The sequence below is a fragment of the Chanodichthys erythropterus genome, chromosome 6, assembly GCF_024489055.1.
Source record: "Chanodichthys erythropterus isolate Z2021 chromosome 6, ASM2448905v1, whole genome shotgun sequence".
Taxonomy (NCBI): domain Eukaryota; kingdom Metazoa; phylum Chordata; class Actinopteri; order Cypriniformes; family Xenocyprididae; genus Chanodichthys; species Chanodichthys erythropterus.
In genome coordinates, this window is record NC_090226.1 from 34569415 (window position 1) to 34597280 (window position 27866).

Sequence of the window (27866 nt, forward strand, 5' to 3'; positions counted from 1 at the left end):
ACACAACTCATGTAAAACAAGACCGGACAATGAACATAGAACAAACAGGAACTTAAATACACAGAGCAATTAACCAAAATGACAAACAGCTGTGACAAATGAGTTAGTGTCCATGGTGACTGATGATGGCAGGAAAACAGAACAAAGGAGATCATGTGACATAATAACAAACAGAACGTGACTGAGTCTGTAACACTATGCCCCCTCCGAGTAGGCGCATCCTCGCGCTGTAACAAAAACAGAAACACCCAAAGAGGGAGGCAGGGTGTTGGGAGACGAGGAGTTGCCGGGATGGCAACAGCCGGTAGACTGGATTGTGGCGAAGAATGGTGGTGGTTCAGGAGGGGGACGGCCAACCCGGAGGGGGCAGAACGTAAGAGTCCAGGGTGGTGCAGGAGGTGTGAACCAAGGGGTGGCCTTGAACAGGGACAGGCAGATGGTATCCCAGTGCACAACCAGGGCTGCGCTCCATGGACCATGGATATAATTAAATTTTTCTAACTGCATTACAAGCCTAAATAAACAGCTGAAATTGTGGAGCTCATCAAAACGTGACTGATCAGAGCACCATCTTGGTCATCAGCGAAAGTTGATTCTGTGCTAATTTGATCTAATGTTTGATGTTTTTTAAAATGTTGTAGATTTATGTAGCAAATAAGAATCTGTAAAATTATTGAATATATTTTGAGACAAAGGTCTGGTTCAGTTCTGTGCAAGGTAATTAAAGCAACAGTTCTCTTTCAAGCATACATTTCGGTGTCTCACTATGGGATTCCCCCTTTCGCGTATTCCTCAGAAGCCCTATTATGTTAGGCCAGCCCTTATTGGCTGGCAGACAAGAAGTTGTTTCTGGGAGTGTCAAACTTTCTGCAATGACACACACCAGGTATGCTCTGCATGTCATGGGCTGAAACATGCTCAATTGGCCATCGAGAATTCTGGTTCTTGTGAACACTGTGCACGCTTCACTATGAAGAGCCTTTGTTGCAAGCTAGCCTGTTGGGCCAGGATCCCCTCATGTCACCTAGCCCAGCTCCAGCTGTCACTCCGCAGGTATCCGTTCCTGTAGAGCTGCCCACCTGGCAACTTTATCCTGGGGTGAACAGCTTGATGCTTCCCTGCGCAGTCGGCACAACCCCTAATGGCGGTGGGATCCACGGAGATACGTGCAAACGAGCTACAGAAAACCTAAATATTCCGTGGCAGCGGAGACTGCAAAGTCTTGCTACGAGGGTAAGAGGCTGCGAGAGCGAAACAGGCAGCATGACAGCTCCTTCCTGTATTTCCAGAGCTCCTGGAGGAGGTTGCGGCTTTCTGAAATGACAAACCGTTTACTAGCAAGATGCCCGTGCAGGGAGAATCTGCTCTCGATGTGGAGGGGATGGAGAAGAAGGCCTTCTCCGAATGCTTCTCATGGAGCCGTTAGTCGCCACATATTTGAAATCTGACAGTCTGGCCTGAAATCTCATTTCGATTTCTCTTATCGGTTCCTTTGTGTACATTTTAATATAACTTTAAGCATGAGAAGACTGGCGCTGTTTTCTGTGTTGCACACACATCTAAAGCGAGCGCACAGAAAGCAGCCTCTCATACTGAATAGTCTCTTCCACACCCTTTTGCACTTGAACAGAAAAATAGACAAATGTCAAAATATATTTTGACAAAAATGTCAAAATATTCTTGTAAAAACAGTCGGTTATGTCTTAAGTGAATGTAAACAGCTGACAAAGAAAACACATAACAGTAAATTGGATAAAGTGACAGCAGCCTAATATTTCTGCTGCCGTCTCTATAACAACATTAATCAAAAAACAAAAGTCAAAGAGAAAATTCACTATTCTTCACTGAATAACTTTTGCAAACTATATTTGTAATGTATATTTTATTTATAAAGTGCAGTGTTATTTTACATTTGATTACACTTTTGTACCTGAATACCTGAAAATCTTAAATCAGTTTATTGTAAATAATATCTTTGTTCAGTTTTATGTATTCGTGCAATTCCTAATTTGTTTATATTTATATATATATTATTTGTTGTTCTTTTTTAATTACTTTTAGTGTTTACTTGTCTATAATTGTAATGAAGTGGGACTGAGGCAGAGATCCATTTGCAAGCTTTTATTCAAAGTGAGCATAGTCGTACAGGCTGGGTCGATCAGGGGCAAACAGGAACAGCAAGGAACAGGCAGAGTCGTAGTCAGAGTACAGGCAGTAGATCGAGGCAGGCGGATATCATTCACAGGTCGGTATACAAGGCAAGAGTCAGGACAGGCAGCAACGGGTAAAAAACAAGAAACAGGCAGGAACGATAACAAGCAGGCAGACAGGATAGAAACGCTCAGAAATGATACAATGGTAATCAAGACCTCGCGGTGAGGTGGTGTGAGTGAAAGTCCTTTATAGTCCTGTTAATGTACTGCAGCTGGGTGTGGTGATTAGTGATAGTGATTGGTGGAGTGAGTGCAGGTGATTGGCAGAGAGGATTATGGGTAATGTAGTCCGGGAACTGACAGGAACAGACGGTGATCATAACATAACGCCCCCCTCCCGGAAGGCGCGTCCTCGCGGCGTAAAAGGAACAGCTAGGGAGGGGGGGTGGGTGCATTGGGGACCTGCATGCAGAAAGGAACAGGGTCCCCAATGCAGGTCCAGGAACTCGGGCAGCCACGGAGGGTCAGGTGCCACGGGCAGCCACGGCGGGTCAGGAGCCACGGGCAGCCACGGAGGGTCAGGAGCCACGGGCAGCCACGGAGGGTCAGGTGGCTTGAGCAGCCACGGCGGGTCAGGTGCCACGGGAGGCCACGGCAGGTCAGGTGCCACGGGAGGCCACGGCAGGTCAGGTGCCACGGGAGGCCACGGCAGGTCAGGTGCCACGGGAGGCCACGGCAGGTCAGGTGGCTCGGGCGGCCACGGCGGGTCAGGTGCCACGGGAGGCCACGGCAGGTCAGGTGGGTCAGGTGGCTCGGGCGGCCACGGCGGGTCAGGTGCCACAGGAAGCCACGGCAGGTCAAATGGCTTGGGTAGCCACGGCAGGTCAGGAGCCACAGGCAGCCCTAGCAGTTCAGAGGCCGCTGATGACCGCGGCCGTGCAGGGTCCCCACCCACAAGCTCCCCACCCTTAGGTATACTGCCCCCCCCAAAAAAGTTCTTGGGGATTTCAACGGGGACCGTGGCGGGTTTGTGGGCAAGGAGATCGGGCGGCGCCAGCAAGGCAAGAAGCACAGGTGGCGCCGGCAGGGCAAGGAGCACAGGTGGCGCCGGCAGGGCAAGGAGCACAGGTGGCGCAGGCAGGGCAAGGAGCACAGGTGGCGCAGGCAGGGCAAGGAGCACAGGTGGCGCAGGCAGGGCAAGGAGCACAGGTGGCGCCGGCAGGGCAAGGAGCACAGGTGGCGCCGGCAGAGCGAGGAGCTTGGGTGTAAGAAGGGGAAGAATAGAAGGAGCCTTCCTCTTCCTCCTCCTCCTCCTCTTCCGAGGATGAGGCGATGGTTCACCGGTTGGAGCGTGTTCAGGAGCAGACTCACTGGCTGAAGCGGGTTCTGGAGCGGACTCAATGGCTGGGACGCCCCCCACATCCTTGAGCACTGCAGGGGCGGCCATCTTGCCCGTGGGCACTGGCAAAGCAGCCATCTTGTCCAGCGCGTCCAGGGCGCTTGAGAGCGTTGCAACCGGCGAACTTGAGAGCGTTGCAACCGGCGAACTTGAGAGCGTTGCAACCGGCGAACTTGAGAGCGTTGCAACCGGCGAACTTGAGAGCGTTGCAACCGGCGAACTTGAGAGCGTTGCAACCGGCGAACTTGAGAGCGTTGCAACCGGCGAACTTGAGAGCGTTGCAACCGGCGAACTTGAGAGCGTTGCAACAGGCGAACTTGAGAGCGTTGAAACAGACGAACTTGAGAGCGAAGCGGCCGCCGGGCTTGAGTGCGAAGCGGCCGCCGGGCTTGAGAGCGAAGCGGTCGCCGGGCTTGAGAGCGAAGCGGTCGCCGGGCTTGAGAGCGAAGTGGTCGCCGGGCTTGAGTGCGAAGCGGCCAGTTGATGCCTTGGAATGCCAGCCGCTCGCGCTGAAATCAGCGGTGGGTCAACCACACTGGAACGTAATCCTTGCCGTTTTCTGACTGATCTAGAGACGTGACGTGGCTCTGGGCGATCAGCGGCGACGTGACATTGCTCTGGGTGATCAGCGAAGGCGTGACGTTGCTCTGGGCGATCAGCGGCGACGTGACATTGCTCTGGGCGATCAGCGAAGGCGTGACGTTGCTCTGGGCGATCAGCGGAGACGTGACTTGACTCTGGGTGATCAGCGAAGACAGGACGTGGTTCTAGGGGATCAGTGAAAACGTGATGTGATGTTGTCGTGACCGCCATTTTGTGAGTGTTCTTTGATGCAGCGGCCATTAAATGATTCACTGCGGTGTCGTATTTCCCCTCGACACCCACAGTAAAACGTGAACCAACGGTAAGCAGGGCAAAGTCCAAGAACTCCACGAACGACCCTCGGGGACCATTGGTGAGTAAATAGTCCTTAAGTGGTTCGTTTAATCCATAAGTGAAAAAGTCAATGAGGGCACAGTCAGGTAGATCAGTTAGGTGGGCAATATCCAGAAACTTCTGAATATGTGCCTCCAGGGTACAGTTACCTTGACGAAGGCTGACCAGACATATTGCTGGGTCCATGATGAAGGCTGGACACACTCGTATAAGCTGCTGGATCGTAGATGGCGAGGTCTTCTGTAATGAAGTGGGACTGAGGCAGAGATCCATTTGCAAGCTTTTATTCAAAGTGAGCATAGTCGTACAGGCTGGGTCGATCAGGGGCAAACAGGAACAGCAAGGAACAGGCAGAGTCGTAGTCAGAGTACAGGCAGTAGATCGAGGCAGGCGGATATCATTCACAGGTCGGTATACAAGGCAAGAGTCAGGACAGGCAGCAACGGGTAAAAAACAAGAAACAGGCAGGAACGATAACAAGCAGGCAGACAGGATAGAAACGCTCAGAAATGATACAATGGTAATCAAGACCTCGCGGTGAGGTGGTGTGAGTGAAAGTCCTTTATAGTCCTGTTAATGTACTGCAGCTGGGTGTGGTGATTAGTGATAGTGATTGGTGGAGTGAGTGCAGGTGATTGGCAGAGAGGATTATGGGTAATGTAGTCCGGGAACTGACAGGAACAGACGGTGATCATAACAATAATAATGCTTGAAATGTATATTAGTTAAGCTAGTTGTTTTTGCTGTGGTATTTTTAAACCATAAATAAATGTTCCTTGTGTAAGAGTTCAGCCTGCTGATTTTTGTTCATGATATTCAGCTACAATTAAATGTTTTGCAACAAGACACAATAAATGTGAATGATGTCTAAGTTTTTTTCTTTTTTGGACAAACGATACCCAAACCTAATGATGAATAAACCAATAGAAAAAACACACATTTATAAATGAAAGCATTTTATTTCAGTTGGATGGGAAAGAATAGAAATGGGGAAGTTGGTGTGGACAGCTTATGGTCGTTTGGTTTTGCGTCAGACTTTACACAGTGAGGACGTGACCCCGACCCCTGATGTTAGCAGTTCCTGGTTTGAGATCCATGATCTTCAGGCGCCGGTTTATCTGGTTTATCTATTCTCTCTGTGGAAACACACAGAGCGGCTGATGCTGGAATCAGATGCTGGATGAGAGATAAGAGTGGAAGGCAGTTTACACCTGCTAATGATAATTTTCCCTGTAAAGGAAGAGAAATATGACACTTCAAAGTTCAGGTCTATCATCACAGGCGAATGTGACGCTCAGATCCTCATCATGTACAACACTCCACACAGTGAAACCGCTCACTAAAGTCACAGACAAACACGTTTACACACACAAACAGGTATGGTTGAATATTCAGTTCTTAAGTATGTGGAAGAGAAGAACTCTCGATGGTCCCAGGCTGCAGTGAATGATGGGAATGAAGCGCTCATTCTGAAAAGAACTGATGCTCCAAAGCGTTCAGCGCAGAGATTCGCTTCAGCGGGTCGAATGTCAGCATTTCCTGTTGAGACCGAGGAAGATCAAGAGTCACAACCGTATCTTCAGATCATCTGAGCTGTTTCAATATCACTGATATACAATTACAGTTTTAGTCAGGCTTATTATCGTTAACTAAAACTATTACAAACATTTCTGTTATTGAAATTAAGCTTAAAATAAAACAAAATATAAAATATTAGTTGAAAAAACTAAAAAAATATTGAAATGTTGCCTTATAATCTGAAATAAGCACTAAAATTATGAACTTGAAATAAATAAAAATGAAAACTAACTAAAACTAAAATAAATAAATTAAACCTAAATAGCAATATTTAAAAAAGCACATAACGAAACAACCTAAAAATTAAACTAAAGTTAACATAAAAATTAAAAATACAAATATAAAAGCTAATTCAAAATATTATTAAAACTAAAATACCAGTTTATGAGTTTTTATTTTAATATTTTATTTTCATTTTAGTAATTTTCATTATCTTTTGCAATTAATAAGAACTATATTTCAATTTTAGTTATATTAGTACTTCCAGTTAAACTAAATGAAAATGAGAAATTATGTCTTGAAACTAGATGAAATAAAACAAGTACATTTTAAAACTATTTTCTTTTATTTCAGTTTGTTTATTTCAAATAACGAAATTGTTTGTTTTATGGTTTTAATTTTAGTTAACAAAAATAAACCCTGATTTTTTAAAGTGAGAATCTAAGAATATATATGATCATTTCTTCTCTTAAAAAATCATGTTAAATCATGTTTTTACAGTTTATTTACTTCACTTATAGCAACAGAGAAAAGGAAGTGATGCTGAACGTAAACATACCAGCAAGAGCTCCGCCCCCTTCTCACTGATCTCAGGAACACAGTCTGTGATTGGCTGAGGGTTTTGAGGGCTGAAGTTCTGACGGGACAGAGTGACATCAGTCGGCCACTCGTCTTCAGACGGCAGGCCGATCACCCTGTCAATCAACACATTCATTATTAATCACAGGCTGATTTGAATGCACTGATCACACAGTTATAGAGGAGTCTGGTGTTGAATGTTCAGTGTCTCTCTGTCATTCAGTCTCTCTAACACGAGTGTGTCTGTTTTTACTCACGCAAAAATCTTCCCCAGCTGGTCCACCTCTGAATCTCCACAGAAGAGCGGTCTGAAAGACGAGACGCCACATTACAAATCATTAATGACTAATGAACAAACTAATCAACAGACCTGATGGGAAAATAAGCATTAGAAATGAAGTCAACATTAAAGGTCATTAAGCAATACTATATAAATATTCATAAAACACAGAGTTTCTGCAGAGTCTTTAAAATTAAACTTTAAAAAAAAGACCTTTTTTGAATTTGCACAGATAAAGTTAATTGCAGCTGTCCGTACAGAACAAACTTAGACAATTTATTTAAAAAAAAAAAGAAAAAACATTAAACAGGCTATGTAAAACAGGCAATAATAATGTTTAAAGAAATCAACCATTGTGCTGATATTAGTAAAAATCTAGTGAATGTGTTAAATAATGAACTCAGCCCAGAGAGAAGATACTAGAGTTTACTGTGCAACCAAAATACCAATAATAATCAGAGAACAAAGAAAGAAAGAAAGATTTATGTATAATGCAGGACTTGAAATACACCGGGACTCTTATTTTGAAATGTCTGAAACTGTGAGTCTGTAGAATGTGCAACAGCGCCTCCTTTTTAAGTTTATAAATCACAAGGCAGTATTATAATTCCTGTATTTCCATTCCCAAATTTAAGACCTCATAAAATAATGATGAAGACTTGTGTTTTAACATTTAAGATTTGTGTGAGAATGTCTTAAATTCATTAATCTAATTTAAGACTGTAAGGACCGGTGGTGACCCTGCTACAACATTTATTCAATACTAAACCAATATTCCAGATGAAAATAAGAAATTGTCAAACCTTTCCTTTTAAATGATAAATACAAGGGAAGTATCTCTAGTAATACCACCCGAATCCCACCAGAACAGATATATGAAATACAGAATATTGCTTTAAAATACAAAGAAAAATAATAATATGAGGTTGAACTTGATTTATTAATGAAACAAATTCTTATGAAAAGTTTTATCACTGTCTTTTGTCGGGTTTCTCAAGCTGCAACACTTTTATGTGACAGCAGCAGCAAACTGAACATTTGTCAGGATAAAAAGTGAACCGTCAGAAAAAAACTGGTGCAAATAATGTTTGTTTTGACATTTATGAAATTTAATGACATCTGAGAGCTTATAATCATCACTGCTTAGACTCACGTGCGTCTGAACATCTCAGCGAAGATGCAGCCGGTGCTCCAGATGTCCACAGGTGTGGCGTATGTGGTCTGGAGCAGCACTTCAGGAGAGCGATACCACAACGTCACAACCTGAGCCGAGAAAACATCATCAGCCGTGTTTGTGTGCGACCGGTGTCGATGACACGAGACCGGACGTCTCTTACCACTGGTGTGAGCGCCATGTGACAGCTGTAGATCCGTGCCAAACCAAAGTCGGCCAGTTTCACCTGCCCTCTGCTGGTCACCAGGATGTTTTCCGGCTTCAGATCCCGATGGAGAACCCGATTTGAGTGCAAGAACGCCAAACCACACAGTAACTGCTGCATCAAGTCCTGCATCACACACAAACACATCTGCTGATCACATCATTCATTTTAAAACTTTTCAAGCCCTTCTGTTGATGTGAAGATCTTTGTTTTGAGACAGGACTCGAATCATGAGGAATTTAATTAGATAGACGAGCTGGAAATAAACAGGGCAGCGTTTGTCCAGATCAACTCTCAGATAAATCAAACATATTAAAGGGGTCATATTATGCTATTTTAAAGAATAGGTTAGCATGCTTTAATGTATAAACGCTCTGATTTCTACGTTTCTGATTGGCCAGCTGACAGCTGACCCAGTGTGTTGTGATTGGTCAAGCACCTCAAGCATGTGCATGTGTAAAAGCCCTTACCATAACCATGAGCTTCAGCTTCTAAAGCAACTGTAAACAGAGTTAATAATAATGTCGGTTTTACCGCATCACGGAGTTCCTGGAGACCCACTGAGAGAGTTTAGCTCCAACCCTGAGCAAACACACCTGGAGCAGCTAGTCAAGCTCTTTAGCATGTCTGAAAATACCCAAGCAGGTGAGCTGAAGCAGGTTGGGTCCCCAGGAACAGGGTTGAAGACCTCTGACGTATCAGTTTGAGTCGGATTCTGAAGATGTGGATGATCAAAGCCGATCAACCAAAACCAATTTAGCAATCATGACTTGAGCAGAGCGTTTCACAGAGGTAAGATTTATTTTCTAACTCTCTTACCTTTCAGATACAGTGTTATAATTTGTCTCCTTTACTTTAACAACTTTATGTCCTGAAGTGACAACCTAAAATACAGTTAAAAAACATACTGAAGTGCATATTTCGGATTTATTTAGGTGTATTTAGCCAGTGCTGTGCTCTTCCAGGTTCAGGAAGCTGTCCTTTGTAAAATGCGCTGTGCACAAGCACAATTTTGGGTTGTACGTTCAGGAGAAGTGTTATAAATAAATCTTCACCATTGTTAAGACTTAACCTTCAACCAAGTCCAAAGGGGTTTTGCTTTCAAATCCAAACACAAAGTGTCTCAACAATGACATTACAACTCACTGAAGCCTCCCTTACATTACATTAAAAAGCATCATATGACCTTCTTTAAACTCACTCTACTGTTCAAACGTTCATGTTTTTGAAAGTCTCTTCTGCTCAGCTAAGCTGCATTTATTTATTAAAACAAATACAGTAAAAACAGTGAAATATTATTCCAATGTAAATCAGCTGTTTTCTATATAAATATATAGTGAAGTGTAATTTATATCCAGTAATCAAAGCTGAATTTTCAGCATCATTACTCCAGTCTTCAGTGTCACATGATCCTTCAGAAATCATTCCAATATGATGATTTGATGATCAAGAAACATTTATGATTATTATCAGTGTTAAAGTTTAAAAAAGTTGAATATTTTTGTGGAAACTATGATGCATTTTATTTTTCACAAGAAGTTCACAAGAACAGAATTTGTTTGAAATAGAATCTTTTGTAACATTATAAAAGTTGTTACTGTTGTTATCAATTTTAACACATTCTTGCTGAATGAAAAGTATTAATTTCTTTAAAAAAGTAAATAAAAATAAAAATAATCTTACTGACCCTGAACCTCTAAACAGTAGTGATCTCCTTCAAACTAGAGCAGTGCTTTCATGCTACTGCTGAATTGAATAATTATTTAAAAAAATAAAATAAAATAAAATAAAATAACAAAAGGTTCATTACGATGTAGAAGTAGTGAAAACAGTCTTTCTGAATCATATTTTACACCACAGTGCTTGACAGAAAAGACTGGATTGAAGTCTAGCCTCAGTCTGAAAACTCATTTCTGAACTTCTGAATGAGTCTGAACTTCCTTCACTGTATATCTAATTAAATCCCTGAAACGCAAACAAACATTTATTCTTGATCTACATTTGAGGTGAAATGAGACAATAAACATCTGGATCAGCTGACTTCCTCTTTCCTTATTGCTCAGACAGACAGATCTCTGGTACAGATACTGCAGTGTTTGAGCGGGTCTTACTCTGATCTGGTGGATGGGCAGTCCGGGCGCCGGCACTTTCTCCAGGTACGTCCTAAGGTCCTGATCCACGTGCTCAAACACTAGAGTCACTTTCGTCTCCTGGTCTGTTCTCAGCGTGGCGCACACGTCCATGAGCCTGATCACACAAGTTTTTAAAATGTAAATCAAATGAAAATATGACAGTTAATTTACAACAAACATTGCGTTTTTATATTTTGTCAAATAAGATGCTGCACTTCAGAACTGTATAAATTTAAAACATGGATGAAAAAATATCTTGGTTGTATGATATTCCAGTAACACTTTATTTTAGTAATATCTATAAATTATGCATAATTACATGCAACTAACCCTAAACCAAACCAAACCCTAATCCTAACCCTAGAGTAAGTCCCTGTAGTTACTTAATATTCCTCAGTACTTAAGTGTATAATTACAGTGTAACAAAGACACCTTAAAATAAAGTGTAACCGATATTCCTTAGAAATTAAATTAGTATTATTATTCCTTTGAGAAGTACATTTTAGTATAAGCTACAGAAGTAATATTTCTGTCATAATTCTTGAAGTTCAACCAAACTTTTATTTTGACAGTTTGTTGTGAAGATCTTGTCAGGGTTCTGCCCTGAGGGCTGTTTCATAAAACAAACTTCAATTAGTTACATATGTTAATATATTTATTAACACACACACACACATATATATATATATATATATATATATATATATATATATATATATATATATATATATATATATTAGAGAGAGAGAGAGAATTCAGGTTGATTGGGACACATTTTGCTATTGAAATGACTGGGAAAAAGTGTCCCAATCAACCTGAATTATATGTGTGTGTCCTACAGGTTTTCTTACTGGCTAAATGGTTTTGTGTCCAATATTTAATTAGATTGTTTTCAAATATATACATTTCTCTCTTGTTTTGTTTGGCAGCTACCTTACAGTGACGGTTAGTACCTTTATGGTTATTAGAAGAGCAGAAATTAAAAATTAAAATAAATATGCAAAGACTAAATTTTAATGGGTAAGATGAATCTAAACTCAGTAATTGGCCCAAAGTATATTGATTTACCGCATTACAATAGTCCATTTACAGTTACTATCATAAAAATACACTTACTTGTAGGTTTAAAATTGTACATAAGGCACATTTAATGTCCAACATCAAATATTTTAGCAAAATGTATATTTTAGAATTATTGCGCTTCTATTGCGTATGTGAATTATGTGCTTGTTCACTGTGAAGTTTAGCAGCAAAATGGAAATATTGCATGACTTTCTAACATTTACAGAAAAGTAAGTTATGCACTGAGGAAAACACCATGTCTCAAATGCATAAAATAGCACAAAATGTATTTTCGATTTGATCCATGATCGACCTCTAGGGCTGCTTAAGAAAAGCGTGCACGTGCAATTATCTTGACTAGGTAAACCTGGATCGAATTAGCAGGACTACGTGAACTTCAGTTACCTTTTATGAAACCGTTTTAGCCCCAACTCATTTGTAAGGTTAACTGATGTCAGGTTTTGGATTTTAATGCTCGCTTTTCTTAGCATCTTTTATGAAACAGCCCTCTGGCAGCCTTGTCCGTGTTGTCTTTGTTTCTTGTCTCTTTGTTTGTGTTGAGTGTGAGCACATGGCTGTGTCCCACCTGTGTCATGGCTGTTCCCACCTCCTTGTTTGCTGTCACCACGCCCCCTTGTTTAGTCATTGTTCAGTCCTTGTTTATATTAGTATGCTCACCTGTCCCTTGTGTTCCCTGCTCCCTTTCTTGTTGAGTCCTCGTTAGTCTGAGTGTTGTCATGTTCTTTGCCTCCTTTATATTGTGCCCTCTTTCCCTCTTGTCTTCGCCAGTTTGTTATGTACTAGTCTTTTGTTCACTAAAGCTTATAGCATTTTTGTAGGAGTTACTTGTATCCGTTTGTCATTGTAGTCGTGCCTTGTTCCTAACCATCTAACCACCTGTCTTGTCAAGTCCTGGTACTGTGTCTCTGGTCTCCCCCTGTCCTGTCCAGCAGGCTGAGCTTCCCTGGCCGCTCTTCTGTCCTCCCAAGCAGCCAGACCTGTGCAATGCCTGTGAGTCCACGAGTGACTATCTCCTCAAACAGTGTGTTCCTGCCTGGGCTATGCTGTTTCTCTCCTGTCTTGCACTGCCATACCATCTCTGCTCTCCAACCTCCTGCCAACCTGGGTTGGACTCGGCGGTCGCTCTCTCAGCCGGCCTGTCATCGTGCCTCATTCCCTTCCTACTGTTTGGACTGTGTTCACCTCCTCTCCTCGATATCTTGTCTACTCAATAAACCTGTAACACTCATCCTGCGTTTGAGTCCTCCCTCAAAGATCCCTGACAGATCTTTTAGTTTTAGGCTGCGTCCGAAAACCTAGGTAGCTGACTTGCTGCCTTATCAAACAATGACTTGTAAGGCAGCATTTGTGCATGAAGGCAGACTTCTGAGGCAGCCTAAGAGTTTAATGATCTACCACAATATAACGTGAGATTTGGTGAGAACTAAACAAATACTTAATTAACACAGTAGTAATGTCTTGCTAGAAATGACATTAAAAGTGGAAAATGTTGGTCAAAAATGTACACTTTCACAAACAAGCCAGCAAACGCAACTTTTGCACGCCATCTTTATTTTTCTAGCTCAACTGTCACAGAATGGAAAGCACAGGATTGTGGGATATCAAAGGCAGCGGAGGAGACATCTATGCTTCCTTCAAAAATCGTTCAGATGAAGGTATCTCAGGAAACAGGAAGTGAAGCTAACATTGGATTCGGACGTGCCTTGATGCCTTCCTACCTTGAAATGTGTCCTCTGAAGGCAGCATTTTCCAGTTTTCAGACGCAGCCTTAGTTTCAGTTTCAGTGTGTATTAATTTGACAGTAGATTTTCAAATGAAACTGATTTTCAGCTCTTCAAAGTGGATTTATCATTCACAGTCTATTGTGCTCTTATTTATCGCCCTCCAAAGTATGACAAGGATTTCATCCAGGATTTCTCAGATTTTCTTTCTTTTATTGCGCCAACTGCTGATAATCTTTTAATTCTCGGGGACTTCAACATTCATATATGCTGCCCGTCTAAACCTTTAGTAAAGCAGTTTTCTGACCTTGTTGACTCTTTTAACTTAACACAATCAGTATGTGATGCTACTCACAGGCATGGTCATACCCTTGATTTAGTTCTGTCCTGGGGGTTATCTGTTAGTAATGTGTGTGTAGTTGACAATTGTATATCTGATCATAGTTCTGTTATATTTCACTTTGATCTTCCATCTGTTATCTCAAAAAACAAATCTGCAGTCTGTTGTGTCCGACCAGTAAATGTGACTACAGTAAATTGTTTTGCTGAGGCCTATGCGGCTAATTCTAATGTCTTCTATCATCGAGATTTCTGGATCCTCACAGAGGAGTTGACTACTGTTTTTAATTCTGTTTGCTTGGACATATTGAATGATGTTGCTCCACTTAGATATAAAAGGTATAAACCTCAGTCTCAGCCATGGTTGAACAATGAAATTTGTGGGTTTAGAAGGGCTTGTAGGAAGGCTGAACGCAGATGGAGGAGAGACCGATTGCAGATCTCTTATGAACTGTTAAAAGATACGCTTAGAACTTACCAGCATGCAGTCAAAGCTGCAAGAACAAAATATTTTTCAGACCTAATTAATAGAACGGCCCATTGCCCAAAAGTTTTGTTTAGCACAATAAACACTGTACTAAACCCATCGATAGCACCTTTTTTAGATTCCACTTTATATAATTGTGAAGTGGTTTCTCCTGTACTTAAAAAACCAAGCTTAGCAGCTACAGAGTTGACTAACTTCCGTCCCATTTCTAAACTACCGTTCCTATCTAAAATTATAGAAAAGGTTGTTTTTTCACAAATTGCTCCTTTTTTATCTATGAATGCTCTTTTTGATGAATTTCAATCTGGTTTCAGAGCTGGTCACAGTACAGAGACTGCTCTGGTAAAAGTTTTGAATGATTTGTTTTTAGCATCTGACTCTGGGAGGGCTGTGGTTTTAATCATGTTAGATCTCAGTGCCGCATTTGACACTGTCGATCATTCAATTCTTTTAAAAAGGTTGGAGTGCGAGGTTGGGTTTAGGGGTACTGCTCTGAAATGGTTCCATTCATACCTTAAGGATAGAACATTCTCTGTCAATTTTGCAAATGTTTCCTCTTCTGTGGTTCCTTTAAAATACGGTCTCCCTCAGGGCTCTATTTTAAGTCCTATATTGTTTTCTTTGTATATGCGCCCCTTGGGATCCATCTGTCGTCGTTATGACATCTCGTACCATATGTACGCAGATGACACACAGATTTATTTTCCCCTTAAAGTTGGAGATGAACAGTCCTTGCAATCTTTGTTACTCTGTCTGAATGAAATTAAAACTTGGCTTTCTAATAATTTTCTTCAGCTTAATGAAAGAAAATCTGAAATCATAATATTTGGGCCATCAAATTTTAAAGAGCGCGTAGTCAGTATTCTTGCTCCTTTGGAGATGACTGTGAAGGACAATGTGAGAAATCTTGGAGTCATTATTGATTCATCGCTTAGCTTTGATAAACAGATTAACTCAGTTGTAAGAAGTAGTTTTTATCATCTTAAAATTATCGCTAAGCTTAAACCTTTTCTTAGTTTTAATGATTTGGAGACTGTTGTTCATGCTTTTATTTCTTCGCGACTAGATTACTGTAATTCCCTCTATGTAGGGATCAGCCACCAACAACTGTCACGTCTGCAGCTTGTACAGAATGCTGCAGCTAGACTTTTGACGGGCACCAAAAAAAGAGAGCACATCACTCCGGTGCTGCGTTCTCTTCATTGGCTACCAGTCAAGTTTAGGATTGAGTTTAAGATTTTATTGGTTGTTTTTAAAGCGTTACATAATTCATCTCCAAATTATATTTCCAATCTTATAGAGCCCTATACTTCAGCAAGGTCTTTAAGATCGTCAAATCAACTGTTGTTAGTTACTCCTCAGTCCAAAAAGAAGTCAAAAGGTGATTGTGCTTTCTCAGTAGCAGGCCCAAAACTGTGGAACAATCTCCCTCTTTATATTCGACAAGCTCCATCAGTGGAGGTCTTTAGGTCCCAGTTGAAGACTTATCTGTTTAGTTTGGCTTTTTAAGTAGTTCTTGTTTAATTTCTGTACCTGTAAATTTGTATGTCTACTGTGTTTTTATTTTACACCGTGAAGCACTTTGGGCAACGAAGTTGTGTATAAATGTGCTATATAAATAAAGTGAAGTTGAAGTTGAAAATCTTGTGAAGTGACTCTCAAAACAGCTCTGGAGATTAAGATCCTGTGTTCATGTCCTCATGTATTGAGACACGGCCCCTACTGCTGATTGGCTCTCTCCTTCCCCATAACGAGTGGACACTCCCCCTCTACTGCTGATTGGTTCACTCTCTCTCCTCCCCCATAATAAGTAGACACGCCCCCTGCTGCTGACTGGCTACAAGTGTGTTGCGGTGCTCGATCCGATCCATTTTTAAATCGCTCACTGCACCTTTAATGCCTGAAAGCACACCTGACTGTTGATCAGGACATGCACACGCGTGTTCTGGTACCTGACGATGTTGGGGTGGTCGAACTGCTCCAGCCGCTTGAGCAGCGCCACCTCTCGGACCGTGGACAGAGGAAGGCCGTCCTGATTAGTCTGCACCCTCACACTCTTCAGAGCCACAAACTGCCCGCTGTCTCGATCACGAGCCTTGTACACGGTCCCGTAAGCGCCGCCGCCGATCTCCGCCACCGGCTCATACTGCACCACGCTCTCCTGCTCCATCACCTGCAGAAAACTGCATGTTAGGACACGCCTCTCTGGAGAACTTCACTGTGATTGGCTCAGCAATGCTTCAACACAGCAAGTACAGTTTAAAAAAACATGGACATACACAATAACTGCACTGAATCAAATGATTAAATGTTAGTTGATTCTGATTCTTGAGATAAGCCCTACATACAAAAGCTCTCTTAATGTTAAAAATAAATAAATTCATCAAAATAAAAATACGTAAAAAGTTACATCTAAAGGAAATCTGGATACAAAAATATACATTTAAATTGAAAGGCAGAGATCTGTAATATAACAAAAAATACAAAATGTAAGTCGTGAATTATATTTTCAACAAAAAATGCAAAAAATCAAAGTTGTGTCCTCACTTTGTGTCAACTCTGTCAGGATTTTTTATAATTGTGAATAAATCAGATGTCATGGTCATCTTTAACTCTGAGGAGCTCTTACTATTTCCTGCTCATTGTGGATCTCACAGTAGGACACACAGTCCTGGAAGTTTTATAGTTTTTAATATTTTATACAAACAATGTTGAAGTCTCTGTGGTCACAGCTTTTAACATGTCAACTCCATCATCCCGTAGTAATAGTTTCTTTAAATAGTTGTGTGATAAATTTAGGCATTTTTGATATGTTTATTAAGGCAGCTACAACTGAGAAAGAAAACAAAACTCCACTGAACAACATGTGGTTAAGGTGGAAAAATATTCCTTTTTCTAAACTCTGTCAGGTTTTATGTCCAATGATTGACAAGGGCTCTCAAAAAGTCTATATAATGTGATTTAATATGTTTTTTTTGCATATGGGGAATTCTTATAATGTTGTTCCATGATTCTATTTACATATACTGTATATTTGACAACAGCTGGACATTTGTCAACTCCGTCAGTGTTTGTCAATTCCATCATTTTTTGTTTTTGTCAACTTCGTCAGTGTTTGTCATCTCCGTCAGTGTTTGTCATCTCCGTCAGTGTTTGTCAATTCCGTCATTTTTTGTTTTTGTCAACTTCGTCAGTGTTTGTCATCTCCGTCAGTGTTTGTCATCTCCGTCAGTGTTTGTCAATTCCGTCATTTTTTGTTTTTGTCAACTTCGTCAGTGTTTGTCATCTCCGTCAGTGTTTGTCATCTCCGTTAGTGTTTGTCATCTCCGTCAGTGTTTGTCAGCTCCGTCAGTGTTTGTCAATTCCGTCATTTTTTGTTTTTGTCAACTCCGTCAGTGTTTGTCAACTCCGTCAGTGTTTGTCATCTCCGTCAGTGTTTGTCAATTCCATCATTTTTTGTTTTGTCAACTCCGTCAGAGTTTGTCAATTCCATCATTTTTTGTTTTTGTCATCTCCGTCAGTGTTTGTCATCTCCGTCAGTGTTTGTCAATTCCATCATTTTGTTTGTCAATTCCATCATTTTGTTTTTGTCAACTCTGTCAGTGTTTGTCAATTCCATCATTTTTTGTTTTTGTCAACTCGGTCAGTGTTTGTCAATTCCATCATTTTTTGTTTTTGTCAATTTCGTCAGTGTTTGTCATCTCCGTCAGTGTTTGTCATCTCCGTCAGTGTTTGTCAATTCCGTCATTTTTTGTTTTTGTCAACTCCCGTCAGTGTTTGTCAACTCAGTCAGTGTTTGTCAATTCCAAAATTTTTTGTTTTTGTCATCTCCGTCAGTGTTTGTCATCTCCGTCAGTGTTGTCATCTCCGTCAGTGTTTGTCAATTCCGTCATTTTTTGTTTTTGTCAACTCCGTCAGTGTTTGTCAATTCCATCATTTTTTGTTTTTGTCAACTCCGTCAGTGTTTGTCAACTCCGTCAGTGTTTGTCAATTCCATCATTTTGTTTGTCAATTCCATCATTTTGTTTTTGTCAACTCCGTCAGTGTTTGTACTCTCCGTCTGTGTTTGTCAATTCCATCATTTTTTGTTTTTGTCATCTCCGTCAGTGTTTGTCAATTCCGTCATTTTTTGTTTTTGTCAACTCCCGTCATTGTTTGTCAACTCCGTCAGTGTTTGTCAATTCAAAAAATTTTTGTTTTTGTCATCTCCGTCAGTGTTTGTCATCTCCGTCAGTGTTTGTCAATTCCGTCATTTTTTGTTTTTGTCAACTCCGTCAGTGTTTGTCATCTCCGTCAGTGTTTGTCAATTCCATCATTTTGTTTGTCAATTCCATCATTTTGTTTTTGTCAACTCCGTCAGTGTTAGTCATCTCCATCAGTGTTTGTCAATTCCATCATTTTTTGTTTTTGTCATCTCCGTCAGTGTTTGTCAATTCCATTATTTTTTGTTTTTGTCAAATCCATCAGTGTTTGTCATCTCCGTCAGTGTTTGTCAATTCCATTATTTTTTGTTTTTGTCAAATCCATCAGTGTTTGTCATCTCCGTCAGTGTTTGTCAATTCCATTATTTTTTGTTTTTGTCAAATCCATCAGTGTTTGTCATCTCCGTCAGTGTTTGTCAATTCCATTATTTTTTGTTTTTGTCAAATCCATCAGTGTTTGTCATCTCCGTCAGTGTTTGTCAATTCCATTATTTTTTGTTTTTGTCAAATCCATCAGTGTTTGTCATCTCCGTCAGTGTTTGTCAATTCCATTATTTTTTGTTTTTGTCAAATCCATCAGTGTTTGTCACCTCCGTCAGTGTTTGTCAATTTCATTATTTTTTGTTTTTGTCAAATCCATCAGTGTTTGTCATCTCCGTCAGTGTTTGTCAATTCCATCATTTTTTGTTTTTGTCAAATCCATCAGTGTTTGTCATCTCCGTCAGTGTTTGTCAACTCCGTCAGTGTTTGTCAATTCCATCATTTTGTTTGTCAATTCCATCATTTTGTTTTTGTCAACTCCGTCAGTGTTTGTACTCTCCGTCTGTGTTTGTCAATTCCATCATTTTTTGTTTTTGTCATCTCCGTCAGTGTTTGTCAATTCCGTCATTTTTTGTTTTTGTCAACTCCCGTCATTGTTTGTCAACTCCGTCAGTGTTTGTCAATTCAAAAAATTTTTGTTTTTGTCATCTCCGTCAGTGTTTGTCATCTCCGTCAGTGTTTGTCAATTCCGTCATTTTTTGTTTTTGTCAACTCCGTCAGTGTTTGTCAATTCCATCATTTTTTGTTTTTGTCATCTCCGTCAGTGTTTGTCAATTCCATCATTTTGTTTGTCAATTCCATCATTTTGTTTTTGTCAACTCCGTCAGTGTTAGTCATCTCCATCAGTGTTTGTCAATTCCATCATTTTTTGTTTTTGTCATCTCCGTCAGTGTTTGTCAATTCCATTATTTTTTGTTTTTGTCAAATCCATCAGTGTTTGTCATCTCCGTCAGTGTTTGTCAATTCCATTATTTTTTGTTTTTGTCAAATCCATCAGTGTTTGTCATCTCCGTCAGTGTTTGTCAATTCCATTATTTTTTGTTTTTGTCAAATCCATCAGTGTTTGTCATCTCCGTCAGTGTTTGTCAATTCCATTATTTTTTGTTTTTGTCAAATCCATCAGTGTTTGTCATCTCCGTCAGTGTTTGTCAATTCCATTATTTTTTGTTTTTGTCAAATCCATCAGTGTTTGTCATCTCCGTCAGTGTTTGTCAATTCCATCATTTTGTTTGTCAATTCCATCATTTTTTGTTTTTGTCATCTCCGTCAGTGTTTGTCAATTCCATTATTTTTTGTTTTTGTCAAATCCATCAGTGTTTGTCATCTCCATCAGTGTTTGTCAATTCCATTATTTTTTGTTTTTGTCAAATCCATCAGTGTTTGTCATCTCCGTCAGTGTTTGTCAATTCCATTATTTTTTGTTTTTGTCAAATCCATCAGTGTTTGTCATCTCCGTCAGTGTTTGTCAATTCCATTATTTTTTGTTTTTGTCAAATCCATCAGTGTTTGTCATCTCCGTCAGTGTTTGTCAATTGCATTATTTTTTGTTTTTGTCAAATCCATCAGTGTTTGTCATCTCCGTCAGTGTTTGTCAATTCCATTATTTTTTGTTTTTGTCAAATCCATCAGTGTTTGTCATCTCCGTCAGTGTTTGTCAATTCCATTATTTTTTGTTTTTGTCAAATCCATCAGTGTTTGTCATCTCCGTCAGTGTTTGTCAATTCCATTATTTTTTGTTTTTGTCAAATCCATCAGTGTTTGTCATCTCCGTCAGTGTCAGTGTTTGTCAATTCCATCATTTTTTTTGTCAATTCCATCATTTTTTGTTTTTGTCATCTCCGTCAGTGTTTGTCAATTCCATTATTTTTTGTTTTTGTCAAATCCATCAGTGTTTGTCATCTCCGTCAGTGTTTGTCAATTCCATTATTTTTTGTTTTTGTCAAATCCATCAGTGTTTGTCATCTCCGTCAGTGTTTGTCAATTCCATTATTTTTTGTTTTTGTCAAATCCATCAGTGTTTGTCATCTCCGTCAGTGTTTGTCAATTCCATTATTTTTTGTTTTTGTCAAATCCATCAGTGTTTGTCATCTCCGTCAGTGTTTGTCAATTCCATTATTTTTTGTTTTTGTCAAATCCATCAGTGTTTGTCATCTCCGTCAGTGTTTGTCAATTGCATTATTTTTTGTTTTTGTCAAATCCATCAGTGTTTGTCATCTCCGTCAGTGTTTGTCAATTCCATTATTTTTTGTTTTTGTCAAATCCATCAGTGTTTGTCATCTCCGTCAGTGTTTGTCAATTCCATCATTTTTTGTTTTTGTCAAATCCATCAGTGTTTGTCATCTCCGTCAGTGTTTGTCAATTCCATCATTTTTTGTTTTTGTCAACTCCGTCAGTGTTTGTCAATTCCATCATTTTTTGTTTTTGTCAACTCCGTCAGTGTTTGTCATCTCCGTCAGTGTTTGTCAACTCTGTCAGTGTTTGTCATCTCCGTCAGTGTTTGTCATCTCCGTCAGTGTTTGTCAACTCTGTCAGTGTTTGTCAATTCCATCATTTTTTGTTTTTGTCAACTCCGTCAGTGTTTGTCAATTCCATCATTTTTTGTTTTTGTCATCTCCGTCAGTGTTTGTCATCTCCGTCAGTGTTTGTCAACTCCGTCAGTGTTTGTCAATTCCATCATTTTGTTTGTCAATTCCATCATTTTGTTTTTGTCATCTCCGTCAGGGTTTGTCAATTCCATCATTTTTTGTTTTTGTCAAATCCATCAGTGTTTGTCATCTCCGTCAGTGTTTGTCAATTCCATTATTTTTTGTTTTTGTCAAATCCATCAGTGTTTGTCATCTCCGTCAGTGTTTGTCAATTCCATTATTTTTTGTTTTTGTCAAATCCATCAGTGTTTGTCATCTCCGTCAGTGTTTGTCATCTCCGTCAGTGTTTGTCAATTCCATTATTTTTTGTTTTTGTCAAATCCATCAGTGTTTGTCATCTCCGTCAGTGTTTGTCAATTCCATTATTTTTTGTTTTTGTCAAATCCATCAGTGTTTGTCATCTCCGTCAGTGTTTGTCAATTCCATTATTTTTTGTTTTTGTCAAATCCATCAGTGTTTGTCACCTCCGTCAGTGTTTGTCAATTTCATTATTTTTTGTTTTTGTCAAATCCATCAGTGTTTGTCATCTCCGTCAGTGTTTGTCAATTCCATCATTTTTTGTTTTTGTCAAATCCATCAGTGTTTGTCATCTCCGTCAGTGTTTGTCAACTCCGTCAGTGTTTGTCAATTCCATCATTTTGTTTGTCAATTCCATCATTTTGTTTTTGTCAACTCCGTCAGTGTTTGTCATCTCCGTCAGCGTTTGTCAATTCCATCATTTTTTGTTTTTGTCAACTCCGTCAGTGTTTGTCAATTCCATTATTTTTTGTTTTTGTCAAATCCATCAGTGTTTGTCATCTCCGTCAGTGTTTGTCAATTCCATCATTTTGTTTTTCAATTCCATCATTTTGTTTTTGTCAACTCTGTCAGTGTTTGTCATCTCCGTCAGTGTTTGTCAACTCTGTCAGTGTTTGTCAATTCCATAATTTTTTTGTTTTTGTCAACTCCGTCAGTGTTTGTCAATTCCATCATTTTTTGTTTTTGTCATCTCCGTCAGTGTTTGTCATCTCCGTCAGTGTTTGTCAACTCCGTCAGTGTTTGTCAATTCCATCATTTTGTTTGTCAATTCCATCATTTTGTTTTTGTCATCTCCGTCAGGGTTTGTCAATTCCATCATTTTTTGTTTTTGTCAAATCCATCAGTGTTTGTCATCTCCGTCAGTGTTTGTCAATTCCATTATTTTTTGTTTTTGTCAAATCCATCAGTGTTTGTCATCTCCGTCAGTGTTTGTCAATTCCATTATTTTTTGTTTTTGTCAAATCCATCAGTGTTTGTCATCTCCGTCAGTGTTTGTCAATTCCATCATTTTGTTTGTCAATTCCATCATTTTTTGTTTTTGTCATCTCCGTCAGTGTTTGTCAATTCCATTATTTTTTGTTTTTGTCAAATCCATCAGTGTTTGTCATCTCCGTCAGTGTTTGTCAATTCCATTATTTTTTGTTTTTGTCAAATCCATCAGTGTTTGTCATCTCCGTCAGTGTTTGTCAATTCCATTATTTTTTGTTTTTGTCAAATCCATCAGTGTTTGTCATCTCCGTCAGTGTTTGTCAATTCCATTATTTTTTGTTTTTGTCAAATCCATCAGTGTTTGTCATCTCCGTCAGTGTTTGTCAATTCCATCATTTTTTGTTTTTGTCAACTCCGTCAGTGTTTGTCAATTCCATCATTTTTTGTTTTTGTCAACTCCGTCAGTGTTTGTCATCTCCGTCAGTGTTTGTCAACTCCGTCAGTGTTTGTCAATTCCATCATTTTTTGTTTTTGTCAACTCCGTCAGTGTTTGTCAATTCCATCATTTTTTGTTTTTGTCAACTCCGTCAGTGTTTGTCATCTCCGTCAGTGTTTGTCAACTCCGTCAGTGTTTGTCAACTCCATCATTTTGTTTGTCAATTCCATCATTTTGTTTTTGTCAACTCCGTCAGTGTTTGTCATCTCCGTCAATGTTTGTCATCTCCGTCAGTGTTTGTCATCTCCGTCAGTGTTTGTCATCTCCGTCAGTGTTTGTCATCTCCGTCAGTGTTTGTCAACTCCGTCAGTGTTTGTCATCTCCGTCAGTGTTTGTCAACTCCGTCAGTGTTTGTCAACTCCGTCAGTGTTTGTCAACTCCGTCAGTGTTTGTCAACTCCGTCAGTGTTTGTCAATTCCATCATTTTGTTTGTCAATTCCATCATTTTTTGTTTTTGTCAACTCCGTCAGTGTTTGTCAATTCCATTATTTTTTGTTTTTGTCAAATCCATCAGTGTTTGTCAACTCCGTCAGTGTTTGTCAATTCCATCATTTTGTTTGTCAATTCCATCATTTTGTTTTTGTCAACTCTGTCAGTGTTTGTCATCTCCGTCAGTGTTTGTCAACTCTGTCAGTGTTTGTCAACTCTGTCAGTGTTTGTCATCTCCGTCAGTGTTTGTCAACTCTGTCAGTGTTTGTCAATTCCATCATTTTTTGTTTTTGTCAACTCCGTCAGTGTTTGTCATCTCCGTCAGTGTTTGTCAACTCTGTCAGTGTTTGTCAATTCCATCATTTTTTGTTTTTGTCAACTCCGTCAGTGTTTGTCAATTCCATCATTTTTTGTTTTTGTCAACTCCGTCAGTGTTTGTCATCTCCGTCAGTGTTTGTCAACTCCGTCAGTGTTTGTCAACTCCGTCAGTGTTTGTCAACTCCGTCAGTGTTTGTCAATTCAAAAAATTTTTGTTTTTGTCATCTCCGTCAGTGTTTGTCAATTCCGTCATTTTTTGTTTTTGTCAACTCCGTCAGTGTTTGTCATCTCCGTCAGTGTTTGTCAATTCCATCATTTTGTTTGTCAATTCCATCATTTTGTTTTTGTCAACTCTGTCAGTGTTTGTCATCTCCGTCAGTGTTTGTCAACTCCGTCAGTGTTTGTCAATTCCATCATTTTTTGTTTTTGTCAACTCCGTCAGTGTTTGTCAATTCCATCATTTTTTGTTTTTGTCAACTCCGTCAGTGTTTGTCAATTCCATCATTTTTTGTTTTTGTCAACTCCGTCAGTGTTTGTCATCTCTGTCAACGTTTTTCAATTCCATCATTTTTTGTTTTTGTCATCTCCGTCAGTGTTTGTCAGCTCCGTCAGTGTTTGTCAACTCCGTCAGTGTTTGTCAATTCCATCATTTTTTGTTTTTGTCAACTCCGTCAGTGTTTGTCAGCTCCGTCAGTGTTTGTCATCTCCGTCAGTGTTTGTCAACTCCGTCAGTGTTTGTCAATTCCATCATTTTTTGTTTTTGTCAACTCCGTCAGTGTTTGTCATCTCCGTCAGCGTTTTTCAATTCCATCATTTTTTGTTTTTGTCAACTCCATCAGTGTTTGTCATCTCCGTCAGTGTTTGTCAACTCCGTCAGTGTTTGTCAACTCCATCATTTTTTGTTTTTGTCAACTCCATCAGTGTTTGTCATCTCCGTCTGTGTTTGTCAATTCCATCATTTTTTGTTTTTGTCTTCTCCGTCAGTGTTTGTCAGCTCCGTCAGTGTTTGTCAATTCCATCATTTTTTGTTTTTGTCAACTCCGTCAGTGTTTGTCATCTCCGTCAGTGTTTGTCAATTCCATCATTTTTTGTTTTTGTCAACTCCGTCAGTGTTTGTCATCTCCGTCAGTGTTTGTCAATTCCATCATTTTTTGTTTTTGTCAACTCCGTCAGTGTTTGTCAACTCCATCATTTTTTGTTTTTGTCATCTCCGTCAGTGTTTGTCATCTCCGTCAGTGTTTGTCAATTCCATCATTTTTTGTTTTTGTCTTCTCCATCAGTGTTTGTCAGCTCCGTCTGTGTTTGTACTCTCCATCAGTGTTTTTCAATTCCATCATTTTTTGTTTTTGTCAACTCCGTCAGTGTTTGTCAACTCCATCATTTTTTGTTTTTGTCATCTCCGTCAGTGTTTGTCAATTCCATTATTTTTTGTTTTTGTCTTCTCCATCAGTGTTTGTCAGCTCCGTCTGTGTTTGTCAATTCCATCATTTTTTGTTTTTGTCTTCTCCATCAGTGTTTGTCAGCTCCGTCTGTGTTTGTCAATTCCATCATTTTTTGTTTTTGTCAACTCCGTCAGTGTTTGTCATCTCCGTCAGTGTTTGTCAATTCCATCATTTTTTGTTTTTGTCAACTCCGTCAGTGTTTGTCAACTCCATCATTTTTTGTTTTTGTCATCTCCGTCAGTGTTTGTCATCTCCGTCAGTGTTTGTCAATTCCATCATTTTTTGTTTTTGTCTTCTCCATCAGTGTTTGTCAGCTCCGTCTGTGTTTGTACTCTCCATCAGTGTTTTTCAATTCCATCATTTTTTGTTTTTGTCAACTCCGTCAGTGTTTGTCAACTCCATCATTTTTTGTTTTTGTCATCTCCGTCAGTGTTTGTCATCTCCGTCAGTGTTTGTCAATTCCATCATTTTTTGTTTTTGTCTTCTCCATCAGTGTTTGTCAACTCCATCAGTGTTTGTCAACTCCATTTTTTGTTTTTGTCATCTCCGTCAGTGTTTGTCATCTCCGTCAGTGTTTGTCAATTCCATCATTTTTTGTTTTTGTCAACTCCGTCAGTGTTTGTCATCTCCGTCAGTGTTTGTCAATTCCATCATTTTTTGTTTTTGTCAACTCCGTCAGTGTTTGTCAACTCCATCATTTTTTGTTTTTGTCATCTCCGTCAGTGTTTGTCATCTCCGTCAGTGTTTGTCAATTCCATCATTTTTTGTTTTTGTCTTCTCCATCAGTGTTTGTCAGCTCCGTCTGTGTTTGTACTCTCCATCAGTGTTTTTCAATTCCATCATTTTTTGTTTTTGTCAACTCCGTCAGTGTTTGTCAACTCCATCATTTTTTGTTTTTGTCATCTCCGTCAGTGTTTGTCATCTCCGTCAGTGTTTGTCAATTCCATCATTTTTTGTTTTTGTCTTCTCCATCAGTGTTTGTCAACTCCATCAGTGTTTGTCAACTCCATTTTTTGTTTTTGTCATCTCCGTCAGTGTTGGTCATCTCCGTCAGTGTTGGTCAGCTCCGTCAGTGTTGGTCAATTCCATCATTTTTTGTTTTTGTCAACTCCGTCAGTGTTTGTCAATTCCGTCATGTGAAGTTTTTGTTCATTTTGAAAGAAATGTCTTGTTCTTTTTTCAATCTATAGTGTTAAAATATTAAAACATCAACAGAACTACATGATGATATCATGTCTGATTTACCCAAGAACATTGGTTATTTATGTTTAATATTAAAAAGGAGGAATTAAGGAATTTAGGGACTGGTTTGTTCATAATAACCATAAATCAAGAAAAAAAATGTACACCTTTACTGAACACCATTATTACATAATTGAAGACTTTACACAGTTTTTGGATGGATCAAATTAAAATATTATGCTTTTTTAACGCGTCTGATGGAGTTGACACAAATTAAGTTCCGAAGTGAATAAATGTACATTTTTAGGAAGAAACCTTTTCAAAAAAACCTGTTTCCTTAAATGGTTCATTAGCTGAGACCTTTGTCTACAACTATAGGCTATCAGTTTAAACATAATGTATTATTAAATAATAAAAAATAGCTTATAAAACACGTTTTGTCCTTTATCTCAAGAATCAGTGAGTACAAAGTAGTTAAAGGCACTTAATATAAAAATGGCACAGCATTTTTTTTTTTTTTTATATTTCAGAAAATAGATACAAAACTGGTACAAATCATCGATTAGGTACTTAAAAACTGTCCAGAAATCCATGCCTTTATACTTTATATTATTCCAGTATGAAGTCAAACTGTTAGTTCTGCTGGCTAAAGTGCTATGGTAAAGTACAGGTAATTTTGTGTTTGTCCTGCAGCAGTCACACACTCGCAGGATGAGCAGATATAAGCCCCTCTCATCAGTCATAGAGTTGAACAAAACTTACAGAGTCAGTAACACGTCATCAATCACATCCGCCGAACTCTCACGAGCTCGCGACATCAAACGATGCGCTATTAGAGTAATATAACGAGCGCAGCACAACACACACTTTAATGAAACACACTCACCACGTTTCTCCTCGTGTGCAGAGCTGCTTAAACTAGTTCACAAGAGTACAAGCGCGCATATCTAATCTCATCTCATCTCACGCGCGGAGTTTCTTCCGTATGCGGCGCGTCAGATGTGAGCGTTGTTCAGTGATGTGTTCAGATGAGTTTATTTCATCAAAGTGTCTGTAAAACTCTGGCCTGTTCTTTAGTCTGTCTCAATTCACTTCCTGTCTGATATAGGGCGGAGCGACACGATCAGACCCTTCACACACTTTCACCAATAACACAAAAAACCTTTACTCTCACACTTTAACTATCAAACCACATCATTACAATTACAATAATAACAGACTTTACTGCAGTTTATAGACATTTTATATGTGAAACTATTTGGCATAGCCACATTAAGTTTTTTCCCTTTCTCTCTGCATATTTGTAATATTTTTGTAAT

The 27866-nt window shown here is 39.4% G+C and overlaps 1 protein-coding gene across 1 annotated transcript; it reads right to left on the minus strand.

Moving 5' to 3' along the window:
• Nucleotides 1-5483: 5483 nt before the first annotated feature.
• cdk4 (cyclin dependent kinase 4) lies at nt 5484-27639 on the minus strand. The gene is made up of 8 exons (XM_067388784.1): nt 27434-27639; nt 16238-16458; nt 10635-10770; nt 8482-8649; nt 8298-8407; nt 7122-7172; nt 6845-6980; nt 5484-6027 (listed from the first exon to the last, which is right to left on the minus strand). Exons 2-8 carry the CDS (start codon nt 16453-16455, stop codon nt 5953-5955), a joined length of 894 nt encoding a protein of 297 aa, XP_067244885.1. The 5' UTR covers nt 16456-16458; nt 27434-27639; the 3' UTR covers nt 5484-5952.
• Nucleotides 27640-27866: the final 227 nt, after the last annotated feature.

Bases quoted from the DNA above. Each gene is read 5' to 3' on its own strand.
- cdk4 (XM_067388784.1), bottom strand. From the start codon at position 16,455: ATGGAGCAGGAGAGCGTGGTGCAGTATGAGCCGGTGGCGGAGATCGGC. The intron at 10,771-16,237 runs GTACCAGAACAC...TTGTGTGATCAG, and splicing joins GACCACCCCAACATCGTCAG to GCTCATGGACGTGTGCGCCA. The intron at 6,981-7,121 runs GTGAGTAAAAAC...GTTGATTGACAG, and splicing joins CAGCTGGGGAAGATTTTTGC to GGTGATCGGCCTGCCGTCTG.